Here is an 11274-nt window from a genome sequence, read left to right as displayed (position 1 = left end):
TCAGACTGAAAAATGTCCAAATGTGAGTCGTATTGCTTTCACGATGGCAGCTGACATACAGTACCTAAACATTAATGATGGGGGAACTGCAAAAGGTTCAGATGGGCTTGAAATAATGTTTCTGGAAACAGGGTTGGAAATCTTGCAAGGCAGGTTCTCTCCAAAGACAGCCATTCCAAAAATATGGAGAGAAAAATCCTCTCCGGTGATATGTCACTACTTTGACTTCTAGATGAAACCAGAAAGGGGAGACGTATGTGAACATTTTGTTCTTAACATTATCAGAACTGTTCTGAACCTCAAAAGATACCAGGTGCAAGTTCTTATTGTTCTCCCATCCTTAATTAATGCTGATGCTTGCTAGCTGGAAATGTCTTTTATTGAAAAAGCATAAAAGGCCCCAACCACATGTCAATCCATGCTCAAAACTCCTACTTGATTTCCAAGTGGACTCCCACTCAGGCACTCCCACAGGACTAGCATATTACAAACAAGTGAAATCACTTACAAGTAGATAGTTGGCAGTACCCTTGGAAAATCCCTGTCCCTAAACGTCATGTAGTATTATGAAAACAACAAGGAGTCCGGGGGCACCTTAAAGACTAACAGATTTATTTGGGCATAAGCGTTCATGGGTAAAAAACCCACTTCATCAGATGCATGGAGTGAAAATTACAGATGCAGGCATTATCAAGTGGCTTTTTACCCACAAACGCTTATGCCCAAATAAATCTGTTAGTCTTTAAGGTGCCCCCGGACTCCTTGTTCTTTTTGTGGATACAGACTAACACGGCTACCCCCTGATACTTGACACCATGTAGTATTATGGATTCAGACAGTGACAGATTACGACACAAGAAAGCAACTCTCGCTTACACCTTTTCGTGAATAAGTGCACACAGCGCAACAAATACGCATACCACTTAGCATACCTTACCTGGAAAGAGGCTTTATTGAACATAGCTGTAAAATTATCTCTTCAGTTGAATTACTGAATTTGCACAAACATTTTTCTACAGAATAAAAAAAAATCAAGCCTTGTAATTGTTTTACTGCATCTTGTTGTGCTTTTTATATTAATATTTGAAAATGTTATATTTTGTCGTTGTTGTTTTTAATATTTGTATCCCAATTACTTGCATATCAGGTTTTTAATCCTAGGGTGTTGAACATATAATAAAATCATCATCATCATCTTGAGACAAAAGTCTTTTTTAAATGAAGTTAAAAGCGGAGATAATTTAAGGGAAAAGGTCTTCAAATTATCATAACCCACTGTATAAGGGAAATTTACAATGCATTGGAAAACTGGCCGGTTAAAGGTATGGTAGGTACTCAGGTAGCTCAAAATCATTTTTACAGGTTGTTGTTTTTTGTTTTTTGTTTTTTTTTGTAAAAGTGTCTTTTTTTAATTATGCTAAAATAATGTTTCACAATCTGCACAGAGTCTGACTAACGGGCAGAGGCATTATACCATCCATGTTTTGAATAAAGCCAGATTTGCAGGCCCCCCTGTGCGTTGGCGGCCCCCTTTTTGTGTTATTTTGTATGCACTGCAATCGCACACACACACCTTCTCGTCTCTCTAAAGCTCGGGCCAATTTCTTTTCAAATGGAGGTTAGAGTAAGACAATCCCTTTTGTGTTTGCTGCACTAAGTACATCTTAACAACCTGTTTCTCTGGTGACCCACTTGAGCATCTGGAGAAAGAAGTACTGCTCCCGTGTCCAGGACCAAAGGAAGCTATTTTCTAATGGATAATAATCTGAAAGGCCATGGCCGTCTGGAGTATCTCGTCTGAAAGGGTCTTATGCAGCAACTTTGGTCCATCCTTCTCCAGAAGCGGCTTTGTCTCCTTGCCTGCTGTTTGCACACTTCGGCTCTGTGGTTTGTTTAGAAAACAGTTTGCACAAACCACATTTTAGCAGCGCAAGCTTCTGTGTTGATTTTGTTTGTTTTTAATCAGGCTTGTTTCATTGAAGGCACTTGGTTTCCATGGCAATTTATAAAAGACGGTGGTTTGGTTTCTTCACTTCATTAGAACGGATGACTTAGCTGGGGAGGAAGGGTGTTGAAGTGGCTGCAAGCAAACTCGTTTAAGCCCGTGTCATATGTAATCCCAGGTTACACACCCTGGATAATAATGCATGCAAAAGGAGACAGCATACAGTTATCTAGCATAGCCATGAAAAAATGAAACATAAATGTCTTAAACATCTTTGATCGAGGGTTATTTTCTAGGGGAGGTGACACCCAAAGGTGAAAGGGCCTACATTTATTGAATTCTATACTAAAAACCTTCTTGAAGGGAAAATAAACGCCAGCTCTTCATATACCCTGTTTACAGTGAGGTGTTGTTTCTCTCTCGCTCACTCTCTTTTTTTGGCAGGCCATTAGGTTTCCATGGTAACAAGCAAACTATTCATTTGAAACAAAACCAGCCATGACTTTGTGCTTTGACAAGGATTTCTATAGGTCTTTTTTTCAGAGTTCAACCAGATGATGCCGTATTTCTTATAGACCACAAAAGCACCTGAAGGTCTCTTTTATGCCAGATCGCTTTTCACATGTGGTTCAGAGCCAGTTACGCTCCCATGATGCCTTTTATCCCCAGTGCTTTTTTTTTTAAATTTTTATTTATTTATTTATTTTAATGTTTTGAGTCAGTCAGTGGAGGAATCTTTGGTAGTTTGTTTTTAAATGTCCATTTTACAAAGACTCTTTCTTCATGCCAATGCCTGGTGAATCTTTCATAGCCTCTGCCAGGATAAGGTCACCTTTGATGACTTAAGACAGACATGAGGAGGATCACTGGAAAAAGCCATATATGTGCTAATGTCCCAACAGCACCTGCTCGTAAATCTACAAAGAGTGGGGGAGAAAAAGAGTGGAATTAACAATCAGAGAATCAAGAGTTTACCACCTAAGGGTAAATGGCACACTGACACTGCACAGATTGAAAGATCCCGTTTGGAAATGCAGAGGCTGGGGAACAGAATAACTCAGGGGTGCCGGCACCACCCCTCTGCCCCCCCCCACTTTTAAAAGTGCAAGGGCCATGCCCGCCTGCTTTTTAACATGGACATAGTTTGGGGGGCAGGGGACCAGAATGGCGCTGGGAGGGACTGCGCTTCACAATGTGGGAGGAAAGCAGCTCCCCCGCTGCAGAATCTAGCCCCTGCTGGTGGTGCCAGCCTCTTCCTGGTGCTTTCCAAAAGACCCGGTCCCTCTCAGGAGCCCTGCCCCTGCTCCGCCTCTTCCCCCCAAGGCCACGCCCCCTGGCCAGGCTGGAAGTCGGAACTGGGAAGCCACCAGGGAAGCTACTGTGGGGAGCCCTTAACCCTTCACCTGCCCTGGGTGGTGTGCCCCAGGGGGGCAGGGTCATGGGCTGGAGTCTGCTCTTGGGAACCCTGGCCTGCTGCCCAGGGCAGGTGGAGGGTCCAGAACTCCCCACAGTGCCCCGTGACTCTTACCATGGCCCAGCTCTGACTTCCAGCCGGGCCAGGGGGCGGGGCCTTGGGAAGAAGAGGAGGAGCAGGGGGCAAGGCCACGGAGAGGGACAGAGTCTCGTGGGCTTCCCACTTCCACCAAAGTTCCAGAGCTGTTGGGATAACTGGATGATATTTATTGATAAATAAGGGGACCAAGGTCAATCCTGGGCACTGAATAAGGCACAGGTCCTGTGAGAAAAATAGTAAGTGATCATATAATTAAAGACTGTATCATAAAAACCTATGCACAAAGTGTGTGCCTGGGGTGTGTGTGTGTGAATTAAGGTTTCACAGGCAGCCTACATTTGGGAATTTCCTAAATTTTGAGTGTTTGGCTTTGCAACCTTAAAATTCTTTTAGCATAGTTGTGAGCCTATAATATCTATCTCTAGAATCATAGAACATCAGGGTTGGCAGGGACCTCAGGAGATCATCTAGTCTAACCCCCTGCTCAAAGCAGGACCAATTCCCAATTTTTGCCCCTGATCTCTAAATGGCCCCCTCAAGGATTGAAGTCACAATCCTGGGTTTAGCAGGCCAATGCTATCCCTCCCATCTATCTATCTATCTATCTATCTCCTTCCCTCCCTTTATTCAGTCAGATTTATAAGTAGGGTAATGGAGATTTTTATGTATAATAATAATAAAACAAATAAATATATACGCACACACTCAAATGCACACACACACACACGCACACAATGTTTATTCATTGTAAAAGAAAAGGAGATCTATACACTTTTAAAATTAAGTATGTTATTAATATCCAAATGTCTGTTGTCTAGGGGACAGATTCTGATATCCTGACCTCAGTACAGTCGTACCTTACTCCGCAAACAATTCCACTGACTTCAAATGGAGTCCTATAGAGTAAGGCATGGAACGATGGGATGGTGGCTATCAGAATCTGGCTCTATATGAGGAGAACTAGTATTCCTTTAATATAGACCAGTGCCATTATATACATGCTCTCTAGCTATACACCAGAGTGCAATTTCATGGTCCTGTCCTGCCTGCCTCCCATTTGGTTTTCCTTCTCTTTGCTGCCATTACATTTAAAAAAAAATGTTATGCATTTTCATATTTGAATAGATATATTTTGGCTCCAGATTTTGGTTCCAAGGTAATATTTAAAAATCTCCATCTTTACTGGGAAATATTTTGTTTTGTTTTCTGCACCTCAGGGTCTGGTTTAGAACACAGCTCGCATTTACAGCGATGGGGAGAGGCATAAGTATCTAGACAGCTCATCACACTGTCTGGAGGACCCACTTACTGTTGGCTGGCTGGTCTGCTTTCATACACTCTCCTTCCACAATTGATACATCATCAATAGCAATATCACCTTCTATGCCAGGACCTCGGATCCCTTCAAAAATGAGCTGCAAAAAATAAATATGATACAATTAGCAATACAGGGAATTCATGACAAATAGAAAATATTCAGCTCTATTCACAGACACAAATTAATGTGGTTAAATTAAAGAGCTGTAGTTCATGACTCTCGATGTGCCTTCAGTAATGTACATACACCTGTTGAGCTTGCAGGCCAGCATCCCAGTAACGGAGAAATCATTAGTGCAGAGTCTAGGCATATGTTAACTGTAACTTGCTTTGTTTACAAGTATACACCAGGCCTGGCACAGCATGCAGGGCTATTCTGTCTGCTAGGAGCCTCAGCCCAACACCAGCGACTAGTTCCAGGGAGCAACTCTATCCCCCCGCAAAACAAAACACCTCAGCAACAACCAATGACAGCACAGCATGTCATCCCAAGACTGGACATTTGCTTGTCTGCTGCATAGCACCCACGTCCCTCAATGGGCGGCACTATAGAAATAAAGGCGTGATGGTCGTCTGGCACCACACAGTGTAGGCGTGATGGTCGTCTGGCACCATACAGTATAGGCGTGATGATCGTCTGGCACCATACAGTATAGGCCTGATGGTCGTCTGGCACCATACAGTGAAGGCGTGATGGTCGGCTGGCACCATACAGTATAGGCGTGATGATCGTCTGGCACCATACAGTATAGGCCTGATGGTCGTCTGGCACCATACAGTGAAGGCGTGATGGTCGGCTGGCACCATACAGTGTAGGCGTGATGGTCGTCTGGCACCATACAGTGTAGGCGTGATGGTCGTCTGGCACCATACAGTACAGGCGTGATGGTCGTCTGGCACCACACAGTATAGGCCTGATGGTCGTCTGGCACCATACAGTACAGGCGTGATGGTAGTCTGGCACCATACAGTGTAGGCGTGATGGTCGTCTGGCACCATACAGTGAAGGCGTGATGGTCGTCTGGCACCATACAGTACAGGCGTGATGGTCGTCTGGCACCATACAGTGAAGGCGTGATGGTCGTCTGGCACCATACAGTACAGGCGTGATGGTCGTCTGGCACCATACAGTGTAGGCGTGATGGTCGTCTGGCACCATACAGTGTAGGCGTGATGGTCGTCTGGCACCACACAGTGAAGGCGTGATGGTCGTCTGGCACCACACAGTACAGGCATGATGGTCGTCTGGCACCACACAGTGAAGGCCTGATGGTCGTCTGGCACCACACAGTACAGGCGTGATGGTCGTCTGGCACCATAGAGTACAGGCGTGATGGTCGTCTGGCACCACACAGTACAGGCGTGATGGTCGTCTGGCACCATACAGTGTAGGCGTGATGGTCGTCTGGCACCATACAGTACAGGCGTGATGGTCGTCTGGCACCATACAGTGAAGGCGTGATGGTCGTCTGGCACCACACAGTACAGGCATGATGGTCGTCTGGCACCACACAGTGAAGGCCTGATGGTCGTCTGGCACCATACAGTATAGGCCTGATGGTCGTCTGGCACCACACAGTACAGGCGTGATGGTCGTCTGGCACCATAGAGTACAGGCGTGATGGTCGTCTGGCACCACACAGTACAGGCGTGATGGTCGTCTGGCACCATACAGTGTAGGCGTGATGGTCGTCTGGCACCATACAGTACAGGCGTGATGGTCGTCTGGCACCATACAGTGTAGGCGTGATGGTCGTCTGGCACCATACAGTACAGGCGTGATGGTCGTCTGGCACCATACAGTGTAGGCGTGATGGTCGTCTGGCACCATACAGTGAAGGCATCTCAGATAATGTGCCATGAAAAAAGGGAGGCGTCTGCTATCTATACGACTGGCTTAAACATGAGTTTGCCCTCTGCTGGAGGTCTCTTGGCATTACAACTTATTATTGCACGTGACCTTGTTCCGGGGAAGACATGAGGGTGCGTCAATTAGACAGAGTTCAAAGAAACTCCTGGGTGAGATGAGATCAGTGGTTCTCCACTTTTCCCAAACCCATTCCACCGATCACATTTCCATACTGCGACACTCATCTAATCTAGCTGGGATCACACTGGGATCCCCTTGCTACTCAGCAATATGGAAAGGACAGGGTGGTCTTAACCCCCTCGCACCTGTTTGCAAACTGCCCCTGGTGGTCATTACCCCCAGTCTGAGAGAAACTTTGGAACAGGCTGGTGTTGTATTTAGACTTTCCTTTTGAGAGGTTCCAGAGAGTCACATGGACACTCATTCACCACTCTCTCTTTCATTTGGGGTTCTGCCAGAGTCTGTTTGGATGATGACTAGCCCCCTAAGACAAGCCTGAGAAAATATTTATTGCAAGTCACTGGAGGACATGACTGAGACTACGTCAGCACCACTGCTTATTGCGGCATATGTCCATCATGTTTTTTCCAGGTTCATACACTAGAGGAGCCTGGTCTCTCAGGAAGCACTGGGTGTCAACAGCACTTCCCATTATTGCTTTGGTGAAGGAAATGAGCAGATCCTAGCTCAACGATGAATAGCGAGAGGCTATTCCCATCCTTGTGATGGTTAGCAGTTCTCCAGTGTAGATGTTTCCCCTTGTTTTCAGGGCACCTTGAGAAAAAAAATCAGACGTGGTCCAGTGTGTTCTCAGAATATGAGAATGGTAATTGCCAACCAAGGACAGTATGTGGTTGACGAAAAAGAGAGCAACGCTGTGAGACAGTTAGAGGCAGAAATCTGTATTACTTTAGCTGGAGAGGAAAGTTATCCCAGTTTGGAGATGTCTGGCCTGTAGCAAGGTAGTTACTAATATTTGCCATAATGCCAGTTATTAATGAAGGATTACTACAGTACTGCAGAAACATGAGAAAATGTATCCAATAGCAAACTTCAAAGTCTTTCTGTAAAGGTGAAGGGAATTATGCAACCCCTATTTTGCAAGCAATCAAATTCACACAGCTATCCTTTTGAAATGCTTTCAGTTAACAGAGATGACAAGTTTTAAACTTTCATCTACTACAATATATGTATGAAATTCAAAGCACATCATATGGAAACACTGTGGCACTGATACAGAAATTAACAACTGGAAGACATTTAATTCTATTTGGAGTAATACATTACATTTAGTAATAATTCAGTTACAGTACCGATTATAGAAAACACTTAGCCGGATTCTGCTGCCACTGATTTCAGCAGCAGTTTTACCAGTGATTTAATAGGGCACAGGATTGAGCCTATCAAAGTTCTTTTGACAGGTTCCATCTTTTCTTTGCTCATTAATACAGTTCAGTCGGTGTTGTTCAGTTAGAATGAGTAGCTTTCATTACAAATGTCCAGCAAGTCCTCAATACCCAGTGAAGCAGTGCACTGCATCTCGCAAGAGGTGCTCAGCACCACACATGGATGGACATTACCATATAAATAACATTCAAGCACTACGATGTGCCAGAATACCAGATCGCAAGACATTATGCTGTGTAGAGGCAGATTTTACTTTCTTTATTCCACTTGATCGCGTTACTCATGCCGTCAGCAGTAGACACATGTCCTACGTGTATTAAGCCAAATTCACCCTCTAGGCTAGTGCTACTCAAAGTGGTGGCCCGCGGACCGGTGCCGGTCCACGAGCCATCGGCTGCCGGTCTGCACGCACATTGGAAAAAAAAATTGCCAGTCCCCCACATCAGAGAGCTTAAGAAGCACTGCTCTAGGTTGTTGACACTACGGCGGTAGAGTGGCCGGGCTCGGGGATGTATTTAAAAGCTGACTGGCGTGCCTTAAGTCACACTGCAAGTTCTGTGCTCGCAATGCTAAATAAACTGGAAAGCAACACATTTGTAGTGGATGACTCCATCGTTATTTTACTGAAGTGTGATATTGTAGGTTAATTACTGTAACAAGGCAGGCATTAGTGTAACCAGGAACAGTAATTGGGAGAACAGCAAGGTTTCCATTTTTAGCCCACTGTCTGAAAACAGTGTTTCTGGTAATTACCCTCTCATCACATTTCCCCCACTCTAACACTTATAATGGAAAGTATTCAGCTTGAAAGGAAAATATCTTTCTCCTCTTTTCTCAAAGTGCTGCTCACCTCCCTCTCTTGGCAGGCTGTACAGAACCTGTCAACCGGGTTTAAAATCAAATCTCTCCTGGTTAGGACAAGCACTGCTTCAAGACACCAAGAACTCTATAAACAAACATACAAGCAGTTGCATTTAATTAAAATCTGCTTCTGGCAAGAAGCTGCACAGGTTTCAAAGATGGTTCCCTGTTAGCCAGGTTGGCCACTGGCTCCAAACAAATCACAGCAGAAGAGTATTGGCAATGCATGAAGCGCAGTCTAGTGTTCAGCTCGTAGTTACTTGCAGGATGTGCCAGATGATCACAATCCCCTACCAGTCTCTAGCAAAAGCTATTATCTGTGCCCATGTAATTTTACACAGCTGTTGTTAGAAATGCTGCATTTAAGCAGAAGAATAGCAGGGCTTACAAATATACTGAAGGCCACTTTACTCTCTTGACAAGTAAAATGGAAACTATGCCTTATATCTTCCCATCGATCCAGGGAGCCTCAAAGGGGATTTTGCTTTTAGTTGCTTTTTCCAATAGATGTCAGGCGGGGCGTACTTCCCTGGAGAGACTCCTGAATAGCAGTAGAAACCAGCCCACTCAAAATCCCATGTCCGAACGCCCCCTAGCTTGGCAAAGATTTCAACCTGGATCTAAATGTTCATGCTCAGAGCATCCTTAATTGGAAGGAATGATGCAGTGGGGCTCATCTTTTATCCTGAGGGCTAGTCCACACTGGCAATGTTAAAGTGCGGTCACAGCAGAGTGCTGGGGGAGAGCTCTCCCAGCGCTCTAAAAAACCACCTCCACGGGGGGCACAGCCCCCAGCGCTGGGGCACTGCCTACAGGGGCGCGTTACAGCCCTGAAACTTGCTGCGCTCAGGGGGGTGCTTTTTCACACCCCTGAGCGAGAAAGGTTCAGTGCTGTAAAGTGCCAGTGTAGACAAGCCCTAAGTCTTCTTGGCCTTCTTTTATTCCCAGGGCCCAAGTAACTATTGTAGCCAGCTTTGGAGTTTCTTGCCAACATTTCATTTGGGTCTAAGATGATGACGTTCTCAGCCTGTTTCTAGTAGCCGAAAGTCAAAATAATGAAAAAAGCTACCAATACTGGCATCCTTGTCAGGGGGCTAAGTACAGAGGACATGGACTGATGGGAATGAAAACGAAGCCACATCCATAACCCTAGAGATGACATGCAGCTTAAGTGCTTGCCTTGGGCAACCCCTGTGCTGTATCTGTTCTGTGGAGAAACAAAGCGTTTAATTCCCCAGGGCAGTCTGTCCATCTTTCACAGTCTGTCAGTCTGTTCCAGACACTAAAATTCACTTGATTTGTGTGTGCGTGCATGCTGTTTGTTTGTTTATTGACAGATCCATCCTTTCATGTAAAATATCCATTTGTTTCTGAAGAATTAAATGAATCGTGCTCATTATTCTGGACTAAATCACAACAGAGGTTTATAAGCCGAATTAGATGTTGGAAGGATGAAATCTTGCCTGGCTTTGGATAACTTCCAAAGCAGTAAATTAGGGAGATAAGGTGAGTGAGGTAATATCTTTTATTGGACTAACTCCTGTTGGTGAGAACATAAGAACGGCCAAAATGGGTCAGACCAAACGTTCATGTAGCCCGGTCTTCTGTCTTCTGACAGTGGCGAATGCCAGGTGCCCCAGAGGGAATGAACAGAACAGGTAATCATCAAGTGATCCATCCCCTGTTGCCCATTCCCAGCTTCTGGCAAACAGAGGTTAGGGACGCCATCCCTGCCCATCCTGGCTAATAGCCTTTCATTAATTTATTTAGTTCTTTTTTGAACCCTTTTACAGTCTTGGCCTTTACAACATCCTCTTGCAAGGAGTTCCACAGGTTGACTGTGCGTTGTGTGAAAGACAAGAGAGACTAGCTTTGGAACTATACAGAGCGCTTCAAGTCACCTAAAGAAGAGCTCTGTGTAAGCTCGAAAGCTTGACTCCCTCACCAACTGAAGTTGTCCCAATGGAAGATATCACCTCACCCACCTTGTCTCTCTAATGTCCTAGGACCAACACAGCTACAACAACACTGCACAAAGCTAGTTGGCACAGGTTGCCCAGGTGCAAAACAAAGTCACATTAAAACAGATGCAATCACTAACTGAGCATTTAAACTTTGTAGATTGCAGTTTGGGAGGTAAGGGGGGTCAAAAACTGAAAATGTTCACTGTTTAGGTTTTCCAACTAAACATTTCAAGAAAAGCAAGCACTCTCTGCGAAAATTAAATTTAGTGGAAAATGTTTCCCTCAAAAAAAGTTGAGGCGGAAAAGTTTTGACCAGACGTAAATATGACATTTCTTTTACTTGTCTTCCTGGGCCTAGGTTTTTTCATATAACAAATAAAAAAACCCTGTAAAAATC

The 11274-nt window shown here is 44.7% G+C and overlaps 1 protein-coding gene across 6 annotated transcripts in view; it reads right to left on the bottom strand.

The window, feature by feature from the left end:
• Window positions 1–929: 929 nt before the first annotated feature.
• The window catches only part of MDGA2 (MAM domain containing glycosylphosphatidylinositol anchor 2), a 663883-nt gene continuing 653538 nt past the window's right edge, over window positions 930–11274 (bottom strand). For 4 of the 6 annotated variants that reach the window (XM_073350237.2, XM_073350233.2, XM_073350236.2 and 1 more), the window contains 2 exons: window positions 4768–4873; window positions 930–2862 (listed from right to left, as the gene is read on the bottom strand). In XM_073350237.2, coding sequence (XP_073206338.1) covers window positions 2774–2862; window positions 4768–4873 — 195 coding nt within the window. In that variant the 3' untranslated portion in view covers window positions 930–2773. The remainder of the gene's footprint in view (window positions 2863–4767; window positions 4874–11274) is intronic. The other 2 variants (XM_073350234.2, XM_073350238.2) reach the window with 1 other exon arrangement.

The sequence above is a fragment of the Lepidochelys kempii genome, chromosome 6 (genome assembly GCF_965140285.1).
Source record: "Lepidochelys kempii isolate rLepKem1 chromosome 6, rLepKem1.hap1, whole genome shotgun sequence".
NCBI classification, from domain to species: Eukaryota; Metazoa; Chordata; order Testudines; family Cheloniidae; genus Lepidochelys; species Lepidochelys kempii.
This window is presented reverse-complemented; position numbering and strand designations above follow the sequence as displayed.